Source organism: Corapipo altera, unplaced genomic scaffold (genome assembly GCF_003945725.1).
Source record: "Corapipo altera isolate COAL_440 unplaced genomic scaffold, ASM394572v1 49, whole genome shotgun sequence".
NCBI lineage: Eukaryota > Metazoa > Chordata > Aves > Passeriformes > Pipridae > Corapipo > Corapipo altera.
Genome location: NW_020884879.1, coordinates 19663261 through 19686458, shown reverse-complemented (window position 1 = coordinate 19686458; position 23198 = coordinate 19663261). Strand labels below are relative to the sequence as shown.

Here is a 23198-nt window from a genome sequence, read left to right as displayed (position 1 = left end):
CCTGTCTGACCAACCTGATCTCCTTCTACAATCAGGTGACCCGCCTGGTGGATGAGGGGAAGGCTGTGGATGCAGTCTATCTGGACTTCAGCAAAGCCTTTGACACCATCTCCCATAATATACTCCTGAAAAAACTGGCAGCCCATGGCTTGGACAGGGGCACTCTGTGCTGGGTTAGGAACTGGCTGGAGGGCCGGGCCCAGAGAGTTTTGGTGAACGGGGCTGCATCCAGTTGGCAGCCGGTCACTAGTGGTGTCCCCCAGGGATCAGTGTTGGGCCCAGTCCTGTTTAATATCTTTATCAATGATTTAGATGAGGGGACTGAGTCCATCATTAGCAAATTCGCAGACGACATTGTTGGGAGGGAGTGTTGACCTGCTGGAAGGCAGGAGGGCTCTGCAGAGGGACCTGGACAGGCTGGAGAGTTGGGCTGGTTCCAACGGGATGAGGTTCAACAAGGCCAAGTGCCAGGTCCTGCACTTTGGCCACAACAACCCCCTGCAGCGCTACAGGCTGGGGACAGAGTGGCTGGAGAGCAGCCAGGCAGAAAGGGACCTGGGAGTGCTGATTGATAGGAGGCTGAACATGAGCCAGCAGTGTGACCAGGTGGCCAAGAAGGCCAATGGCATTCTGGCCTGTATCAGGAACAGTGTGGCCAGCAGGACCAGGGAAGTGATTCTTCCCCTGTACTCAGCACTGGTGAGGCCACACCTTGAGTATTGTGTTCAGTTCTGGGTCCCTCAGTTCAGGAAGGATATTGAGGTGCTGGAGCAGGTGCAGAGAAGGGCAACGAGGTTGGTGAAGGGTCTGGAGCACAAGTCCTGTGAGGAGAGGCTGAGGGAGCTGGGGTTGTTTAGCCTTGAGAAGAAAAGGCTCAGGGAAGACCTCATTGCTCTCTACAACTACCTGAGAGGAGGTTGTAGCCAGGTGGGGGTTGGTCTCTTCTCCCAGGCAATCAGCAGTAGGACAAGAGGGCATGGCCTTAAGCTGCGCCAGGGGAGGTTTAGGTTAGACATTAGAAAGAAATTCTTTACAGAGAGGGAATCAGCCATTGGAATGGGCTGCCCAGGGAAGTGGTGGATTCTCCGTCCCTGGAGGTTTTTAAGATGAGGCTGGACATGGCACTTAGTGCCATGGTCTAGCAACTGTGGTGGTAGTGGATCAAGAGTCGGACTTGATGATCTCAGAGGTCCTTTCCAACCCAGATGATTCTATGATTCTATGAAATCATTTCACTGACAACTCAGAAGGAAGAGCATGACATCTTACAGCATAAGCTCTGTCTGACTTAGGTACAACACAATCTTAGGTCTCATGGTTAGTCATTTTATTGGTTAAATCATAAATGTAGTAGAAGAAATATATCTTGTTTCACCCTAATGAAATAATTCCAGTTGCAATTAGCTATAGCCCAAATTATAAGATGTTTTAATGTTTAACATCTGTGTCACTACAGTATTAACTATTCTCACTCTCTGACATAAGATGTTGACTGCTAGTGTCTCAGTTCCAGGTCTGATAAAATTTTGTAGGTATTTCAATAAAACCCAGTGTATTTCCCCCTCACACCCCAATACAAAGGACAAAGTTGAGATGATTAAAGCCTGAAGTGTCAGGGATTTGCGCTGCAAATTTTATTTCAACTGAAAGTCAATTCAATTCAACCAAAGGTATCTAAAGACCCTTATTATCTCCCATAATCATATTAAAAAACACACCCACAAATATGAAAATGAGAAAGGAGTTGCCCCCTCCCCCCCCACCATCTAGGAGCACAGCAACTGGTAACCAATTACTACCAATTAACTACAGTCACACCTCCATTTTTCCAAAAAGTATAAAATTGATATTTGAGATACTCCATTTTTGGGGATGAGAACATGATCTTACTTTGTGGAAAGTCAAGGAGCTTGCTCCTCTCTTCCTCCTCAAAGCTGTGATGCCTCTTTGGTAAGATTTGTGTCTCTGACTATGTCAGAGTATAGCTGGGAGCACTTGTACCTAGCACTATACACTTTATTTTGTAGATCTAGTGCATTTATCACCAGCAATCTAACAAGAATTAATAACCTGTTGCTTCAATAAGCTAAACTATTTGTGAATCTGTGATTCTTAAAGTTCTTATTGAATGTAACCAGACTTAAAGCACCTAACTGGTTATAATCAGAACTGAATCCTCATGCTACAAGGCATTAGGAGGGAGGTATGACAGAGCTGTCATTCATATTTGTGCGTAACTTGTAAAACCTAAAAGCAATAAACTAAAAATCACTAGTTTTGTCTAATTGTTGTCCATCCCCATGAGTTCTTTCAGAATGTCCTTTTTTTTCGTCATGAACTTAAGCCATTGTTTTTCTCCACCTTATAGCCTTCATCAATCAGATACTCATTTTTATAGGAACAAGTCTTTTTCAATCACCAATGTTATAACTGCAAACACTTTGTTGTATGTTCTGTGTTCTCTCAGTGCTCCTTGGTGTTCCTTAAACTTCTGTAGAACTGCATCACTTTTCTTCTATCCCTTCCATAAATTTCTCTTTGAGATAATGTAAACGGTCTACCCCTCTAGCAAAATATCAGTAACAGTCTTGATATCACACCAGCACTTACACTCAACTCTTGTAGTCTACATTTATCACTCCTTGCTGTTGTAAGTGCACTGTTTCCATTGCTTTATTTCTGCTCATTCGTTGCCTCAAGACAGGAAAGGGAAGAGGGAAAACATCACTCCTTCTGTGCTAAGAGAGAAGATACTCTCACAACTGGTAGTCTGTGGCAGAAGCCTCTTTCTTTTATTTCCACGAATTGCAGGAAATTATGCCTAATGTCTTCTCTTTTTTTAAGTCACTTCACATTTACCAGGAAAAAACTTTACAGCTCCAACCACTTCTGCATATCCATAGATATTTTATATCTATTTTTATCACTTGACCTCCTTCGTTGTTACTTTAACTTGAGAAAATGCATCTTTGCCTTTTCCAATGTTCCTTAAACATTAACTGTATTTATAAATAAAGGATAAATTCAAATTCTGAAGCTCAGCAGAAAGAAAATAAAAAGCAAGTGAAGCAGACCACAGAGACTTCTAGAACTAGCACAACATAAATATGAAATAAAGCACAAATGACAACATTACATGGAAACTTACCCTGCCTGTGGGTTCACCACTCCCAGTGAGTTTTTATGAGCTGGTGATAACGTCTGAATTTTACTTCCACTGGATCCAGACGAAGGCAGTGCTTTACTTGAAGAGGCACCTTGCAGTTGAAGCATGCATAAAAATATAAGAAAATATAAGATTTTGCTGCTGAAATGATATAATTTATTACATATTTTTAATTGTAAAATTCAAAACAAGTTTTAGAAATATAAAGATATGAGCAAGTGTCAAGATACTAGGAAAACCGAATATTTTTCCAGAAATTTACAGGAAATATGCTATTGAGATCTGTGTTATTCTAATAAAAAATGTTGGATCTCAATTACTTTTTTCCACAAAGAAAAAGGAAAGAAACGTCAAAGTATATACAAACAGAATATATTTGGGTTTGCAGATTCAATTCAGAAAAATAAAATAATTTGACCTGATATATAAACCAGAAGAGTATCCTCTGTGCTCAAGAGTCTTTCTAGATAGATGCCAATCAGTGTCCCTTCCAATTTTATTTTAAATGAGCTTTTACAAACCACTACTGCAAATAAACAATCAACTTTCACTGAATAATCTGAGAACTAATATTTAGAAAGGAAATAGAAAAATTGATAACCTTCATTTCATACCTACAACAGTTTTGCTAATGCCACTCGGCTGTGGTAAGCGCGACGATGGTGATGGTGTTGATCCTACAGAAGGCATCTTCTTAACAGCAGCAGGTTTGTACTGTAACAAAATACAACCTAGAAATGTAAGCAATTAAATCAAACTATCTATAAAACACAATAGGTAGTTCTTTCAGGTACTGTGGGAGAACAGGTGATTTCCTACTACATAAACTGTTTCTGGTACGGGAACGTGCAAATGGTTTCTGCTAGTCTGCTTTCTTATACATACAAATGATACCAGTAGAAGACATTCTCTAACTCAGTGGTTTTTAGTCGTTCAACAGTACATCGTTCTGCATTTTTCAATTTTCTACAGATTTTATCATCTTTTTCAACAGTTGTCTCACGAGATTAAAATTATGACCTCATTACTAGTTAATTTAAAAAGACTACTGAAGGGCAGAATCATTTTTGTCTTTAAAATCCAAATCTTACATTCACCTGTGCAGTCTGGACCAGTCCCAGCACCAGTTCAGAATGCAGTACAAGAATCACTAAGTAACTGCTTGTGTCTGTTTAACTCTTCACAGCTTCCAGAAAAAAAGAGCATTAACACCAAATGAAAACACATATACACTTTAAACCTTCACTTTTTTCCTTAATATACCTGAAGCCCTCTAAAGCCTCTAATTACGGAAAATATTGCTGTCAGTTGTCCTGTAGCCATGTACCTCTGTTTGACTCCTTAAGGAACAGTCTTGAATTGGATTCAGAAAACTAGCACAACAGAAATTCAACCTCCTTCATAAAAACTGCATTTCTACTTCCGGCTGCTACCTTTACACGTCATTTTCATATTTCTGAGTTACATTTATGACTGTTTTTGGCTTTGCAACTGCTGCCATCTGATTTATGGATCTCTTGCTCTTGTAAGAAAGCAAAAGCCTTGTCCATGCTTAGTGTTGCGTTTCGGTCTAGCGCAAACAACAAAATTACATAACAAAATAGTTAACTCCACTTAAAAGCAACACATTATTTAAAAAGCTTGGTTTGATGTTGAATGCAAGCTACAAGTTAAGAAAAATGTTGTAGCTCACCTGTGTTCGAGTAGGAAGTTTCCCTTTGGTATCAGCTGCCAATTTCCCCTTATTAGTAATACGTGCAGCTTGCTCCTTACAGAAATTGATGTGTCTGTCAGCTGCATTTTCATTAAATCTCCTCTGACAATATGGACACTGAATGTAATCTTAAAAACATAAAAATCTAACATTAATAATGTGTTTTAAAGGTGAGAGTGTTTTAAAGTCTTTTAAAGACCAGCCTCTCCCCCAGAGCAAATTATGGTTTCTTGAATGTGAAAATGAAATATGGATTGCTGGGGAAAAGAATATTGTCCACATGTAACACAAAAGATGTTTTTCATTTGATGGATAAGAATCAGAATGGTTGAGGATCAGCAATAACCTAAACAAAATCAGAAACACTTTAAGAGGTGCTATTCTGCAGAGAAGGTAGCCTAAAAGGTATAGGGACATGGAAGGGATATCAGCTGGAAGGAAGTGGAGAAGAGATTAAACAAATAAACAAACAAAAATAATAATAATTTAAAAAATCACAAACAGAGTTCAGTTTGTTCAAGATACGAAAATACATTAAAGCCTTTCACACACAAATAGCAAAAGACAACAAAATCTGTTTCCTCTGGCAATTTTGAAAGACTGAGAAATACTAACTGCAATACTGGAAATTACCATTAAAAAAAAAATCATAAACTTAACAAACAAAAAGAATCAGAAGAAATTCAGCCAAAATTAGGAGATATGTCTAGAGACATGTAAAGGAGACTAATTGGTGGCTGTATTACTTTTCAAGATTAATTTCAAACAGTACTACATGCAGGAAATAGTATCACCCTCCCTGGGGAAAAACAAGAAAGGTTACACAAATATTTAAAATATTAAAAGATATATCAACTGTATGCTGGAAATACACAACTTAAAATACAGTGTCCCTGGAAAATAAAATGTTCAGACTGTAGTTTTAGACAGATATTTTAGTGTTTAGAGATAGTGATGCTGTATTCTCCAGATTACAGTATTCAAAACAATGTAAACATCAACTTCAGAAAAGCCTGACGCCAGCAGAGCAAGTTAAATTAGGTAATTTTAGAAATGTATCGTAGAAAGTTAGCAGAGATTCAACAGTCACTGCCCCCAAAATTAGTTAGATATTATACAAATCTAAAATAAGATTTGGATTCCATGTTACTACTCCAAATGCAGTAGATCTGTCTTAAATTGTTATCCCTTTAAAAATTAATAAAAAATTTTGAGTAAGTCAAAAGATGTAATGACCACCAAACCATGGACACAAGATACAGAAGGAACGGAGAGAAGTAACATAATAGGAGTTTCATGGGGTAACAACAACAATTTTTTATTTATTTATTTTACATATACTCTGAGTGTTCTGACTGTAGCAACCATCAACTATACCTTAAGAGACAAAAGCTCAGACAAAAAGAACTACAGTATCTAGTCAAACCAAGAAAGTAAAAAAAAAAAAAAAGATAAAGTTAAAAAAGCAAAATAGGAATAAAGCAGCTATGAAAGTCCCTAGATAGCAGGACATTTCTGGTCACTGCAGAGCTCAGTTCCTACAGAAAACTTTCAAAGCCCAGAAAAGTGTAGAGGATGAATTTCTAATTCTTAAGAATTAGGAACTGTATCTTCATCCTTCTGAAAAACAGTTAGACACCTGGCTATCTGCAAGTACTGTTCACACTGTCCGAAAGAACTTTTAGGATTCAATGTACACTTTATAAAAGAAAAACTAATCAAAGTAAGAGGGCAGTACAAATATGCAGTCAAGTTCAAGACGATTTAAGGTCCTTCTTAACATCATGAGGCTATTCCACACCTTTGCGGAAAAAGTGTAAGAGATCAAAGCAACAGTAAGTACTGCTTGTTTGTGAACTAAGAGTACTAAATTAAGTAGGAAATAGGAATACAAGGCTCTTTCCATTAAAAAGAAAAAGAACAGCTGCTTGTTAGAAGCAGGCGTGCAAAAGATAGAGCTGAGTAGGAGAGGATGGATACACTCCATGATAACACGCACAACATTCCCTCTCTCCTCCAGGTCTCCTTCCTAAAGAGGAAAAGAAGCAACAGTACCTGCTCCTGCTCTGTAAGACAAGAATCCACTATCATTTTGTGCATCTTTTCATTCCTGATTTCCTCCTCCTAAGTCTTACCCACTGCAGTAGGATGAAGCCAGGAGACTAAACACAGTAAAACGTGGAAAACGTAAAAAATGGAAGGAAGAGAAATAGAGACACATTATCTTCCCTTTACCTCCTATCAGTTCTCAAGAAGGCTGAATAGAGTTATGTCCTTCACTTCAAACTCATTTGCAGCCTCTGGAACCAAGGGAGCACCATTTTAGTAGCTTTTTCTAAAGCTAGATTTAGTTCTGGGCTTTTACACCTCTAATTCAGAACCTATATAACTAGAAGATTAATGATTCTTTCCATGATCAAGCCTCATGATTCTTATCCACAGCTTTAGCTACTGGCTTTACTTTAAGATGTATATAGCTTTTCAAGATCCTGCATACAGAATACTGAACAATGCAACTTAACCTCTCATAGTGAATACACAGTTACAATCCTCATACTACACTAACACTTTCCTGTAGAGAAACAAGGTAGGGAACACTTTACATACTCACTTGATCACAGACAGGCAGAAGCAAACACATGCCTTTTTCCATTTTTCTTAATATTTCTGAAAATAGCTGATTGAGCTGATCAAATGGCTTAGCTCTGAGGACAAGAGGAAGAAATATACTCTCCAACCTATTATCACATTCTAGAAGTTACATGAAAAGTATATTTCCTTCTCACTCACATCAGACTGCTTCAACACTTTACCCAGCCTCAGTTCTGAAGGTACCCAAGGACTGCCACTCCCTTGATAATACAAATTCCACACATCTCACATACCCAGAACACAAGTACTCCCATGACATGAGGATCATATGCACATTAAAGCATACACTGCATACATGAAACTAAATGTGAATGCAGCAAGAAATGGGAGAGACTACATTTGAAGAACAGTGTTGATGTGCATTCCCACAATGTAAATACGTTTTGGGTGCCAGTTAATTAAAAAGATACTCTGCTATTTCTCAGCTGTTCCACTGTTGTTCACACAAACAAGGTATTAAAACAAGCTGTCCAGCCTATGGCTTATAAGATGGTAAGCAAGCTGGAAGTTGGCCACAACCACCCTTTGACACGTTAAAAACAAAGTCATGGGCTTTGACTGCTACACAGGATGCGAGTCAGCCAGACCCATGGTCACAAACCAGCACATGCACAGATATAATAAGGTAAGTCATCTTCAAGAACTTGTGAATATTGTATTCCAACAAATTCCTTTCCAATTCAAATTTTTACAAATTAAGTTAAAAAAAAAAGTCTCTATGGAATTTGACTGTTTCACATACCAGGGTCATATGATGGCGGAGGTGGTGGAGGGAGTTTTCCACCATCTTTAAGATTAAGTCCTTTGGCTGCTCGTATAGTTGCTATAAATTCTTCATGCTTTCGTCGCCAGTTGGAAGGTTTTTTGGGTGGTTCTGGCTAAGAAGCAAAAAAGAAAGCTTTATCTGTTTGAAGTTTTTACTTCAAGCTAAGTATGTGCCTTATTTCAGTATACGCCTTATTTCAGTATACGATATTATAGTTAGATTTCTTCCAGATCCTAGTTGATCTAATTATCAAGAACTGCCAGCAGAAATAAGCCTTATAATGCATATATAGTTTGCCTAAAACATTTGTATTCAGAGCCAATTATAACATACCCGTGGCTTAAGAGGTTTTACTGTGGGAATGTCAGTTCCTTCTGCTCTCTGTCGGCTGGAATCGAATGTCTTCCTTTTCTTGGCAGAAGTTTTTTGGCAAATGGGTCCGTGCTTTTTCTACAAGCAGTAGCAAAATAAAAGGAGAATACACAACTTAGTTTTGAAATAGAAGCTATTAACACATTATTTCTCTCTCTCTTGATGTAACAGTCAGCAAAAAAGGCCCAACTCCTGATGAAAAAGCTCTGACTGTTTTCACTCAAACATTTATGTCAGCTATTACCTTTAAAACAGAACTACAGGAAATCATGAATGCATATACATGGTCACAAAAACATGGGTGATGATGAAAAAAAGTAGGAGGCATCTATATTTGCTCCTTGCACATAAAAAATTGATGACAGGTAGGCAGTATTTGCCTTGAGTGGCAAGACAAATCAGAGGTGCCTGAAATTCATATTCACATTTAAGGACAGACCAATTTCTATTAAAAAGGGAGAACAGAGTCTTTTGAAGACAAAACACTTCATTCACTATCTGAGACTATAAACCAAGATATAAAGCTGCAGAGACAAGGACTGATTCTGTAACCCTAGAGAAGATGCTTTTAGAACCATGTATTCAGAAAGTGATGGGATCTTAAAATAAAATTAACCTCCCTTTAAGGAGCTTTCAAACTGAGACAACTCGAATCATTAATTATTTGGGGAAAAAAAACCCCAAAACCCCCACCAAAACAAAGCACCTTGATCTACTTTTTTCAGCTATAGTGACTACTGTTTAACTCTCATATCAACTTATCAAATCTAAAAGCCAACAGTGCTCATACTGTTATGAACTTACCAGTGCTGCTGGAAAGAAAGTCCTTCCACAAATCTTACATGGCAACAGATCTCCAGTTTGCACTGCAACCTCACCTTAAAAAAACAACATACTTCTATAAGAAAATTTGGTTAAATTAATGATAAAACATGCTTTCAAAAATGCTAACCTCATATATACTTAGCAAAAGTAACAGATGTTACTGTAAATATACATCCTTTGACCTGTGCAGAGACTAGGAAGATGAGAAAGGCAAATAAGATATAGAAGTCCTTAGGTGCTTTTGAAAGTTGTCAGGTCCAGTAACATGACACCAGCAATTCTGATAATTTACAATATGTAACTCCACACCCTTAAAAGGATACAGACATGTCAACATGCAAATGACAAATCCACTCTAAATCCCAATAACAGCTCAAACGCACACCAAGAATAATGATATTTCATGGTATTTCTGTCTTTGGAAGAGAATCATCTGTAATAGTTTCAAACATAAGACACATCCTATCACTTATTTTTCTCTACTAAGTTAAACTATTCCACTTTCTCTTGTAAAGAAAAGAGTCTTTGATGCTATTTTTACTATATATTTTATTCAGATTATTATTGATGGTTTACAAAAGCATTTCTGATGTTGCTATTCAAGTACTGGTAACAAAAATGTAAATGCCATACTTGACATACAGCAGATCCACAGAACAGGACAAAAGACCAAAAAATCAAATCATCCAGGTCTATGCAAGCAAATATATTCATACAGCATGCATTATGCAATGGAGACATGGTAGAGATGAAAACCTCCAGAGTTTCCCAATAAAAGGCATGTATTATACCTACTACTGATCAGAGGAATACAGGGATATTTTTATATCATGTATACATCAAGAAAAAGGTGTTAAGTCTGGACTGAGACTTACTAGTTGCCCTCTCTATAGTCAACCTGACTATTACAACATAACTGCTCTATTTATACCACATTAAAGTAAAAAACACTTTGACTTGACTTGTATTTTAGGCAAAGCAATGGCTTTAACTAACCAAGTTATAAACAGCAATGTTCAATGATTTGATCAGCTTTTGTCCCCAGTTTCCCAGTGGAAAACTATTTTCCATCTAAACACATACACTTGTTGATTAAGTGTATGACCAGTCATAAAAAAATGAATAATTTAACAAAATGCTTCACAGCAAACACACAGATTCTAGGAACCATGAGTTCCACTGAAAATCTTTTTTTTTCCCCAAAAATTAAAACTGATAGAGATTTTTGTACCAATATGTAACTATTGTCTATTTCTTTTTCAATTACTTAAAGGAAATTCATTAGCAGTATGTAACTACCTATAATTATTAGTTGTATGCATACACTACAGAGCACAGTGCATTTTAAGAATCATAATCATATGAAGTGTTGTGCAGTTTAAAACATTTATGCTCATATCTTTAATTAATATATATGCCTTTTCCATGTAGACATGAATAGGCCCGTCGTTGTCATAGCATAGCAGGACTGCACTGACAGTAACCAAGTTTTAAAACTGAAAGTCCTAATCAAGCTTCCTTTTTTTGCCATCTAAATGTCTGTGTTTAGATGTACACAAGTAGGGAAAAGTAAGAAAAATACAAAACATGCAGATAAATCTTGCTTTTCTTATATTCTTGCATTGAATTATAATTGAATGTTATCAAGATTTACCAGGAACTGATTTTTTAACCGTATTTTTTCAATCTCAATTTTAAACAATCATATCCAAAAATTTTCCCATAGGTCTGTTTTCCTAAATTCACAAGCAATAACATGCACACTGTTTGTACATAGCTTAGAGGGCTGGAACCTGCCCTCACCATTGACATCATCATCATCATGGCTGGGCTTCACGAACGAAGATTTGGGAAGGGCTCTACCCACGTTTGTTACAAGCGCGCTGGTGGCTAAAAAGGTCAATAGGAGATAGATATGTCCGGTTGCAAAAGGCACAGCAGAAAGACTCCTTAGGTGGTATATTCTCCAAGGTACGATTCTTTCTGCGTTGTCTTTTCTCCTCGAGAGTGATCCTGTGTGCGTTCTCAAAAGCATCAGCTGCGTTATAGATGGTGTGTCTCCAGACCTCCCGATTGGAGGCCAGAGTAGACCAGTTATCTTGATCAATATGGCCAAGGCTGAGATGTTGTTTCAGGGAGTCCTTGTATCTTTTCTTCGGGGCTCCTCTCATGCGGCAGCCAGTGGCAAGTTCACCATAAAGCAAGATCTTAGGGAGGCGGTGGTCCTTCATCCTGGAGACGTGCCCTGCCCAGTGCAGCTGTGTTCTCAGCAACATGGCCTCAATACTTGTGACTGCTGCTTGTTCTAGAACAGATGTATTGGTCACATAATCTGACCAGTGGATGTTTAGGATTGTACGGAGACAGTGTTGATGGAAGCGTTCTAGAGATGCAGGCGGTAAACGACCTATGATTCGGATCCATATAAGAGAGTGGACAGCACTGTGGCTCTGTAAACACTGATCTTTGTACTTTTCTTCACGTGTTAATTTTGCCACACTCTTTCACGGAGTTCTCCGAAGGCACTATATGCCTTTGGTAACCTGTTGTCTATCTCTCCGTCAATCTTACCATCTGAGGAGATGAGGCTACCCAGGTAATTAAACTGCTGGACTGATCTGAGCTCTGACTGGCCAATGGTGATGTGGGGATGATGGAAGACTTCCTGAGGTGCAGGTTGATAGAGAACTTCTGTCTTCTTTAAGCTGACTTCCAGCCCAAAGAGCTCAGCCAGGGCCGCGCTGTGGGATCACTACGTGCCTCACCATTGACCTCAAGGGTAAATAGCAATGGTTGTAAGCTTTTCTCAGTTATTCCACTCAAAAATATAAGGTATGCACAGATTTGTTTGTTTGGTTCATGAATTCATTCTTCAGTGTTCCCAGCACTCTTAGTAACGATAACCTACAAACTCACTTCTGCTAAAGAGTTCAACTTCCTTCCATGACATCACTCTAATACAACCCTCAGCTTTGTAGGAACAAGTGAGAAAGGCACTTCACGGCAACACAAAGTGACACTGTTTGTAGCTTTCAGAAATTAGCTGAAATAAATTAGAATAAGTGATCTTAAAATCAAGTATATAATCTAAGATAGAAGATTTGACAGACAAGAATTCTTTCAAACATCTGCCTTAGTAAAAGAAGAAAAGCTGTATTTCCCACCATTTTCCTCACTGTTCACTAAACTCTGGAATCTGAGCTTGTGTTTAAATGCACCATTAAAAGAAGTAGACTTGATAGCTGCTCACCTGATTGAGCAGTATTTACATAGGACATACCAATGCATAAGGCATGCCAATTACCACTTAGTGCAGCTACAGTTACAGAGCTGTATTTCCTTACAGCATTCCTAGCCTCCTTTGTTGCTGGCAGGTAATCATATTTGCCCAGAGCTATTTCTACTGCCAACACCTCCCCTGCAACACAAATAACTGATTCAAAGCACAAAAGGAAGTTATTTAAAAAAAAAGAATGTTCCTGAAGTTTTGTTGAAAACAGGAAGCCTAGTGTCTTTTATATTTGCACACTTATCCCTTCAGCTTCTTAATCATTCCTCTGTGATTTTCCCCACCTTTAAGGTTAAAAGAAAAAAAAATCCCCAACAAACCAAAACCACAAAATCTTAACACTTTCCTCTAGGAGTCCATGAGTCTTCTCTTAGAAGGGTTAGTAATGTCATCAACAAGAAATCTGAGAAATTAAAACATGGGAATAGAATTTAAAAATAAAACATGAGAATTTTGAAAGTTGTAAAAGAGTTGATTTTGGCTTTGTTTTGTTTGTTTTTTTTAAAAAGGCATTTGTGCATGATATCTCTGAAGAAAAGTTAAAAGAAATGGTTGTTAAATTGGGACGTACTGGGGGGGAGGAGATTAAAAAAAACAAGGCATACTAAAATCAAGAAACAGAAGAAGGATGTGCTTGACAAATTGGTCTGAGAATAGAAATTGGTAGTAAGATAGTGTAATGGCAATTTTCTTCATTCTTTAAGCCTAGCAACAATGCAGAATTTTTTAAAAATCACTTTTGTTATACATTCACGGAACACCCAAAATCCAGTTTTCTTTTTACCAATTTTAATACCACTAATCACCAGCAGTTTAGATGCTTCTATTAACTTGTTAACTTGGAAAAAGATTGACATCATTATTACTGTTCATCTAATCTAAACATATCTAGGGAAAAGATGAATACATTCAACATTGTTATGTGAATACTACAGAAGCAGTATTTCAGTGGAAGTGATGCCAGAACTATGACATAATGCTTTATACCCTGTTCTCCTACCGTTTGCCTGAGACCAGGTCTCAATACTGAGTTCAACATAGTAGGAAGCTGGTATCTGAACTAAACAACTAGATTGGAAGTTTTATTAGCAATAATCTCATCACTTGTGTTTCTAAACTGTCTGTCAGAGCTCTTCCTCCAGCTACTTCCAGTTTTTTTCTACCTACACGTAAGTTATTGCACACATTCCTCTGAATATGGCCACAGTTTAGTTGCCTATACTTTCTGATCTTGAAGTACATACTGTACATACTGAAGTACACAGCTGTACCATCAGTATCCAGATGTACCACAGTGCTTTCAGTATACAGATGAGCTCAGACTTCCTTGAAACCTGGATTTCCAGGGAACAACTTTTTTTCTTTATCTCCTCTCATGTTCAAATACCACAACTGATTTATGGCAGAAGGTGCAAGCTGCCAGTTCTCAGATTTACCTTGGTACAATGCTTGGATGTTGAGGTGCTGGAGCAGGTGCAGAGAAGGGCAACGAGGTTGGTGAAGGGACTTGAACACAAGTCCTATGAGGAGAGGTTGAAGGAGCTGGGGTTGTTTAGCCTTGAGAAGAGAAGGCTCAGGGGAGACCTCATTGCTCTCTACAACTACCTGAGAGGAGGTTGTAGCAAGGTGGGGGTTGGTCTCTTCTCCCAGGCAATCAGCAGTAGGACAAGAGGGCATGGCCTTAAGCTGCGCCAGGGGAGGTTTAGGTTAGACATTAGAAAGAAATTCTTTACAGAGAGGGAATCAGCCATTGGAATGGGCTGCCCAGGGAAGTGGTGGATTCTCTGTCCCTGGAGGTTTTTAAGATAAGGTTGGACGTGGCACTTAGTGCCATGGTCTAGCAACTGTGGTGGTAGTGGATCAAGGGTTGGACTTGATGATCTCAGAGGTCCTTTCCAACCCAGCTGATTCTATGATTCTATGATCCATCAATACATACACGTTTGATCCGACACAGTCGTGACTTAACACTAGTTCTTGCTGTCATGTTTACAGAAAAAGCAGTTGTGGAAACAGATTCCACACCTAGAGAGAGCATAAATCTTCAGTATTGCAGTTTTCTCTTTTGGAGAGCTTTATATAGTCAAGAATGTGTGTGCACTTTGGTATAAACTGCAGAATGCTTCAAACAAACAAGACTTAGTAACAGTATTTTGCCTTTTTGTAAAATTCATCTGACTGCCTTAAAAACCTTTTATTTTTTCTGCCACAGTGACAGTACTAAACCTCTTGGGCCAGACAACTGTGACAATCAGAACCATAATGCCTCACCAAATTCAAACTTGCAGAAACACTCCAGTACAATTCCCTGTCTTGAGACTACCTATTTGAAACCAGCATGTAATCTACAAGTGTTCAAAGTTATCTCTTAAAGAGCACTTGCCAAATACTTCTGCAAAACTGTATTTATTGCTTTTAGCGTAACTCCCCTCTCATCTTCAAAAGCAAGGTATTTTCTACTTAAGAGTTCTAGATATTTAAGGCGTGATAAAAAAAGCAGCACATTCCCCACATTAGTTAGAATCAGTATTAACAAGCCACAGCATCTAGCTCTCTGGGGACTGTCAGTCTCTAAAATATGTCCACTAATCAGTAATGACTGGGTTATATTTTTTAATCAACACATTAACTATAGCCTGAAAAGGCTAATGACAAGAGTCACCCAAAAATAATACCAATGCAGTGACATAGGTAGGGAACACTTCTTTGAACTGCCAAATACAATTTACAGCATTCTTTTTTAAAAAGTAGTTTTAAGGATGTTATAGGCTATTCTTTCCCCTGCCCCCACTGTAGGAAAGTAGGAGTTTGAATGGAAAGGGGGGAGAGAGTCAATTAGCTTTACAAAAGATCTAGCCAGCAAAGCCGGATTCCTGGCTAATGGCCCATCCAACGCTGGAGTGAGGGGGGGAGGAGTTTGAGATTTTTTTTTTTTGGACTACTGGCCCGGCTCACAGGGGGAAGAAGGCAGTTTTGCTGGGTTCTCTCTCTGAGACAGAGACGGGTTTATTTTTGTGCGGGTAATTTGGAGAAAAGGCCTGGAAGCCGGTCTTTCTGGCTTTTCATCCTGGTGAGGCCTGACCATCAGCCTCGGTCGGCTCGCACACTGCCTCGTGACTCCAGCCGGGACCTACTGGGTTTTCACTGGAGAGTCGCGTGCTCACTGGGAGAAAAAGAGAAGCCTTGAGACACCGTCATCTGAGGACAACAGTGAGTTCCGGGGGGGCGGAGTGTGGACTGTTTTCCTTTCCCCTTTCTTCTACTGGGGGAAGGGTCCTCATTTTCTTTTCGGCTTCTCCCACGACCCGAGACCACCCCCCAGACCCCCCTCCCTGCGCGGTGAGCGCCAGAGCCCGACAGCGCCCCCTGCCGACCGTGATTAGAACTGAGCTAAAGACAGAAAAGTGTTCAGACTTTTGTTTGAAGGTGACTTTTGGGTACAGGACTATTGTCTAGTTTTTTTTGTGTTCTGTTACTGTTTTTGCCAACATACATATATCTTTTAATAAAGGGTTGTTTCTTCTGTTTTTCCACACCTCCTCGATTAAAGCCCCTTAATTTTGAATTTACAATTGCTGAGAGAGAGGAGTTTGGTTTGTCTCATAACTCATCCTCTTTAGCAAACATTCCAGTCTCTTAAAACTGAGACAAAAGAGAAATAAATAAAATAATGGATATATGAACATAAAAAAGTAAGAAAAAAGTATACCAATGAAGGTGTAAGTTTTTCAAGTTTTCATTATTTTCCAAAAAGAATACTGAAATGCAAATGAAAGCCAGACAAATATACCATACTGCTTAACAACAAGGTCGTATTTGCCATACTTTGGTGAAGTCTGCTTGGTAACTGAGAACATGGCTGATTTACCCCACGGAGCACAGCCCTTCTCACCTCGGCTATTCAGCAGTTTGCAGGAAGTGTCAGAGAAAGGATGAGGAAATCATAGTAAAGCTCTGTCTCACAGAGTTCATATACTTTGAAACTTTCATGCAATTAGGTTATTCACAACTGTGTAACAAATAGCAAATCAAACTACTTTTATCTATCTACTCCTACTTTTGGAGGAAAGGCTCATGAATTCTCCTCTACTTCAGTACTGACAATCTTTTATAAACCTGTCACATCTCCTTCCAAAATACAACTAAAAAAGGAGCGTAACTTCCATTCCTTTGAGCTGAAAAGATTTTCATACTACCTCTCCATGTTACTATATCAGTTCTTCTGCCTGACAATGCAAATGCATTGTATTTGTCAAAATTACTGTTATTGCATTGAACATGAGGCTGATGATAGTGAGTTTGTTATTACTTCCTTGAAAATAACATATCAAGGAGAGACCCACTGCCTCAAAGTGACAACCTGGAGGAGGATTCTACAAAGAAGGTTTTCTTAGTGACTGAGAAATGAACTGCATGAAGTCAAGAATGGTTGTAACAGCAGCACACACACAACTCACATCATTCAGTACTGTCTGTCCTTCTTTCCTTCCTTCCTCATATGAAGCGTAACTTTTAGTGCGAAAACATGCCAGTTGTAAAGTAACCAGCTCTCCTGGACTTCTCTCTATGGCCATATTTCATGGGACTCTTCCAAGCAGATCCCTAATGTCAAAGCCTGCTCTCCTGAACTCCAGTGTTGAGATCCTGCTATTTACCCAGTTCCCTCCAGGATCCTGAATTCAGTCATCCCATGGTCACTGGAGGAAAGGCTGCCCCTGACCTTCACATCTCACATGTCTGTATGTATGAAGTCCAGCAGGAGTGGAATTCCCTGTCAGCTCCTTTATCACCTGGGTCAAGAATTTGTCATCAATGCACACCAGAAGCCTTCTAGACTGCTTATGCCTTCCTGAGTTGTCCCTCCAGCAGGTATCAGGTGGTGAAGTCTCTCAGGAGGACCAGGGTCTGTGAATATGAGGCTCCTTCCAATTATCTGAGGGAGACCTCATCTTCTTCCTGATCATGTGGCTTGTAGCAGACACCCAAAACAGCTTTTCCCACATTGGTCTGCCTGCTAACCCTGATTCATACGCTCCTAGGTGACTCCACAGCAAAGCACCATGCATTCTCACTGCTCTCCCACATAAAGGACAACTTCCCCCTTTGCTGTCCAGCTGGTTCTTCCTGAAGAGCCTGTACTCATGCACCACAGCACTGCAGCCCTATGAGCTGTCCTATCACTTATGCATGACCCCAACAAGATCCTAGCCCTGAAACTGAGTGCAGACCTCAAATTCCTCCCATTTGTTCCCATACTATGAGCGTTAATGTGTGGGCATTCTACAGTGGTGCTGAGTCATGACAATCATTCAGAAAAAATCTGTGAGACCTTCTCCCATAATGCACATGGAACAAATCCAAAGGCATGTAAGCAGCACTATTTGATCAATTTGAATTTCAGATACATCATCTGGTCTTCTATTAACAAGCTCAAGATCAACTAGAGGCAGTCAAAAGCATGTGACCTGCTCCAGTCAAGAGCTTTATATACTCCTGGAACCAGCAACTGCTTTTGAAGATAACCACATCACTTCTGTGTGCAGGTAAAACATATTTATCTTTCCACTATATTCACCCAACTGAATTCAATTAATAGGTCACTCTGGTTTCTGCAATTTAAGTTAAAACTGCAAGAATTCTAAAAAACTATAGAAAAGGGCATAAAACCTCTTAGTTCTAAGATGCTGAAGAAACCAATCTGAAACATTCCTGTCTACACATATTACTTCCTCCTCTTTAAAGGTGAAACATATTCTGCTAGTGCTCTTCCCCTACTGTATCAGCCTACACTCAGCTTTCAGAATTGTTCCTTAGGTAAAATATTTAATTTCAGTTTTTCCCCAAGATGTAAACGTTAATCAAAAAATAGAAACATAATTGCTTTTAAAAAAGTAAACACATTGACCACAGTTATACTGTGTTAAATGTGAAAATCAGATCACTTAACAGAGCTGCAAGTATGCTTAGTGAAACACAGCTGTTCAATGCAAAGTCACATTTATCATTTTGTTTTAATGGCTACCAGAGACAAACAACTTCTTAAAAAAAATATACATTAATATTAGTTTTTCATTTCAATCCTTAATAGTCTCCTTCTTGCTGATTTGAGAATAGTGTACAATAAAATTAATTCTTTCATCTGTTGAACAGATTGAAAAAAAAAAAAAAGCTGAAGTTTGAAGTCAATGGAGCTAAAGAAAATGGCTGCCAAAGTAAGAAAGCTGCTACAGGCATCCAGTGAGGGAAGACAAGGATGAACTCTAAAGGGAAAAGAAGACTCAAATTAATATTATTTTGTGTTTTAAAACCCAATAATTTTGGAAAAAAAATAAGACTGGGCAATTGCTTGTTCAGAAATTCTGTCAAAGCAAGCATAAGCACTTGCTCTCAAGAGTCACATCACTAATGTAAAAGCCCAAAGGAGAATGCTTGCACTGCTCAGACATTATCCGTGCCAGGAAGGATTCAGGGACAACTCCAGCGCAGACCCCAGCTCCCAGCAGGAGATGCCATACAGAGAGCCTTGAGCCTTATTCTTACCAGACCTCAGGGACACACCCCGACTGCTCAGAGTCTACATGCTTAATCACAGGAGTCCCTGCTCAGCATCTGCAAGGGAAAGCATTTGAGAGTGCAGGCTATTTCCTGAGCAAGCAGCCACCCGTCCCCTTCCAACCACAACCAGCCTTCCCCGGCTGCCAGAGCACAGGCTGAAGGAGAACGCTGGGGGCTGGGTAAGTGCTGCCATTACCCACCACAGAGCTGGACTTTTGCCCTCCGACACAGCTGCCCCTCTGCCCCTTACTCCTTAGGCTGGGATGGGCTGTGAACAAGTGTGGGAAGCGGCGTTCAGTTGGCTCAAGCAGCTGTTGTCGGCATCCTCCCAGAAAAAACAACAGACTGGAGAGAAGCCGATCAAACACCACCATCGGTCTGCTCTGGTTTAAATGAAGTCAGGAATTCAGTGCTTGGATCCCCTCCTCCATCTCCCTCAAGCGAAACAGAGCAACAAACATGCCAATGTGACAGCTTTTTTTCTTGCCATCCAACACTGAAAGCAACAAGAACATTTTAATCCATTAAAAATGGCCCTGAGATTCAGCACATGGTGAATCACTCACAGATTTTTAAGCTCACCTTAGAGATCACTACATTTTCAGACAGAGACAGCCTATTGCTCTAAGTATTTTCACCAGTAAATTAAATGAAAATTGAAAAACAGCCAAACAGTACACAGGCTGCAAAGTAGCAAATGTTGAGCTAGTAACTTTAGACTTAACATCAGATTTGTCACCCATAATGACAAGCATGTACTGATTCCTTTTACAAAACTTTGATACTGCAAGTCAAATCTGTAGCTTTAAATTTGTAATATAACAATACTGATAAAAATAGCATAATAGAGGAACTGCCTTAAAGAAGCAACAAAAGTAAATTTTAGAAGAAACTTTTATGTTACATAGAAACTTATTTTGCCATTTCACTGAAGTTTAAACTTGAACATAGTGAAAATATGCAACTGTAACCCTGGAAATATTATTTACCTTTTTAAATGTCACTAATGCAGCTCCACATGCCAGCTACTACACATCAACTCTCCACCTTTTGGAAAGAATCATTATAAACTGGGTAGAGTTCTTTCTTATTAATAGCATGCTTATATAAACCAAAATAAAACAGATCTTGCATCTGTAATGCTGAGCTTCAGCAAAGCACCAGCTTCTGAAGATGTTAAGTCCAGGACAAGCATCCTGAGCCTGAGGGGGTCTTCCACAGTCATAAAAAACACATCAGGAGTGCTGCCGACAGACGAAGTCCTGTCCTTCACCATAACCACATCCCTCCTACACACAACTGGCAAGGACCTCCTGCACTAGTCAGCTCTGGGAAATGATTTTCCTGAGCACTAATATATTGATGCAGCAGGCTGAGCCAGATTTCAGAAGCTGCCCATACTTCTTTGTCAGATGGGTATGACTGTGCAACCACAAATCCAAACACAAATTTAATCTAAAATGGCAACCAGTAATGTTCTTCTGAGTTGCCAATGGAGCAATGACTGGACAAAAGCATAACACCCAATGAAATAATTTATTGTTATTGGTTTTGCCTACATTTTCCCTTCTTAGGGTGACCTTTCTACAAAAACTTAATCCGAGCCTAAGCTAATATGCATCAAGAGAGGCAGTCTAAACTGTTGGTAAGTTGAAAAGCTGTAAAAAAATAGCAAACCCACTTGCTTCAAATATTTTGAAACAGGAAAGGGAGTATTTTATTTCATTGAAAAAAATTTTGTTAAAAAAATGCTTTGACAAGCTCTTGCTTTTGAAAGTACTTTCACAAGAAGGTTCAGTATAAAGGTGAGATTTCACCTATGATTTAGCAGTTCTTCCTCCCACTGCTCACAGTGCCTTCTGATATACAAACAAGATGTAAACCATTTCCAGTAAAGTCAGAAACTGGACAAATCCGACTGAAAAAAAAAAAATCATAAGTTTTTTTCAGGTTTTTGTTGTTATCTGTAGATCTACTTTCCTTCTACCCTGTGTTATGAAGGTGCTAGAGCTTATACAACACAGCTAGCACAGCTGGCCTTGGTAAATTAGCTCAAAGCTATATCAATTGATGGATGGGCTGCACATGATGTACAGTCTCAAATGCAGTCAAACACACAGCTTACTCAAAATTAAAGCAAGTTTTCCCCTTTTGTACAGATAACATACGACTGTCATGAGAGTCGGAGCACCTGATAAGGCATTATTTATGAACGCTGGACACCACCCTTCAGATTCCACAGGCATTAGCAAAGATTGTTGAGTAAATCAAATAAAAGAAAAAAATCTTGGGATTTTAATGCCAAATTTTGTCCATATTTATAATCTTGATGAAGTCACTAACACAAGAAAAGAGTCTGACTACTGTAAAATCTACTAAAGACACAGATCTACTAAGATCACAAGTATTCCGTGAAAATTAGTTCAGTTCTCCAACCGTGCTAGAGGGGATAAAGAACAAAGGCTAGTTTGTGCTTACACCTGTTTAAGCACTCAGTTACCTCTAGAGAAGTAGAGCATGGAAGACTTAATGACTGTTTTGTGACAGTTTCTCAGAGCAGGTCTTTCTTTTTTCTTAAGTAGTATGATAAAAGCTGCTTGCAAAACACAGTAATGACAGGCCTACTAAAATGCTCAGATTGCAACCTGTAACTTCATGAATTCCAGGCTGATATCTATGGACAGATATTCCAGAAAGCAAGGATATTTCCATTAATTCAAGCAGCACGGGACAAAGTTGCAAACACCCTGTCAGCAAGCATATACCTAGTTTTCTTCACCGCACTCAACGCTCGCCTAGCATGATAAGCGGATCCCAACACCCACCTCAGCCATCTGTTCGCAGAAGGAAGGGCTGCTGGCGAAGATGCGCGCAGGATGTACCGTACCCCGCCTAAGGGGCACTCCCCGAGCGGCTCGGAGCGCGGCCGCCGCAGGGAGGGGCCGGCGGGGCTCGGTGCGGAGCCGAGACAAAGCGGGGAGCCCGCTCCTGCCGCCGTCCCCGCCCCGCGGGCTCCGCGCCGGGACCGAGCCCCTCGCCTTTGTCCGCCGCCCCCTCCCGTGGCACTGCCCCGCCTCAGCCCCGCCGCCCCAGCATTGCCGGCCGGGGGGCTCCGCGAACGGGGAAGGCGGTGCCCGGGCCCGGCTCCCGCCGTCGCCACCACCACCCGATAGCGCCCCGCCACAGCACAGGGGCGCGGCCCAGCCCGCCTCGCCCCGGGCGCCCGCCGCTGCCCCGGCCCCGCCGCTGCCCCTCACCTTCCAGCCCCTCCATGGCGCGCCCCGACCGCCGGCTCGGGCTCGGGCTGCGGCTGCGGCTCCGCTCCGACCGCCGCTGCTGTGGCAACGCCGCCTCCCGGCCCTGCAACAACCGCCGCTCTCATTGGCCGGGCGGCCCCGCACAGCCACAGCCCCGGGGCGGCCTCTCCCCGCCCCGACCTCCAGCTCTGCCTCTGCTCCCGACCCCACCCCGCCGGAGCGCGAACCCGCCGCCCTCTCGCAGCCGCCGGGCGAAGGGAATCCCAAGCCCCGCTGCGCCCCTCCGGGCCCAGGTGGTGTCACCCGCCCTCAGGCTGCGCCCTGGTCGGGTGTTCCCAAGGGAGCAGGGCACCGGATCTGGGCATCTCCCTGTGAAACACAGGCTTATCCTGGCTCTGGTGCGATCTGACGTGTCCTATAGCCCATATGTCGAGGTTATGCTGCGATCGGGATCTTCTTCCAAGAGCAGCGCTTGTACATGAATCACGGAATGGTTCGGGTGGAAGGGACCGCTGGAGATTATCCAGTCCAACCTCCCAGCAAGGCAGGGTCACCTGGAGCAGGTTACACAGCAAGGTGTCCGAGTGGGTTTTGAATGTCTC

General features: G+C 40.6%; 1 protein-coding gene across 4 annotated transcripts in view; it reads right to left on the bottom strand.

Moving 5' to 3' along the window:
* Positions 1 to 22698, bottom strand: part of ZC2HC1A (zinc finger C2HC-type containing 1A) — a 69548-nt gene extending 46850 nt beyond the window's left edge. For all 4 annotated transcript variants that reach the window (XR_003526897.1, XR_003526898.1, XM_027638668.1 and 1 more), the window contains exons 1-7: positions 22597 to 22698; positions 9475 to 9548; positions 8632 to 8748; positions 8275 to 8410; positions 4860 to 5008; positions 3781 to 3880; positions 3149 to 3257 (exon numbers count right to left, since the gene is read on the bottom strand). Coding sequence is in view for 2 of the 4 variants with exons in the window: in XM_027638668.1 (XP_027494469.1) it covers positions 3149 to 3257; positions 3781 to 3880; positions 4860 to 5008; positions 8275 to 8410; positions 8632 to 8748; positions 9475 to 9548; positions 22597 to 22612 (701 nt within the window). In the remaining 2 variants the exon portion in view is untranslated. The remainder of the gene's footprint in view (positions 1 to 3148; positions 3258 to 3780; positions 3881 to 4859; positions 5009 to 8274; positions 8411 to 8631; positions 8749 to 9474; positions 9549 to 22596) is intronic.
* Between the last annotated feature and the right edge of the window lie 500 nt (positions 22699 to 23198).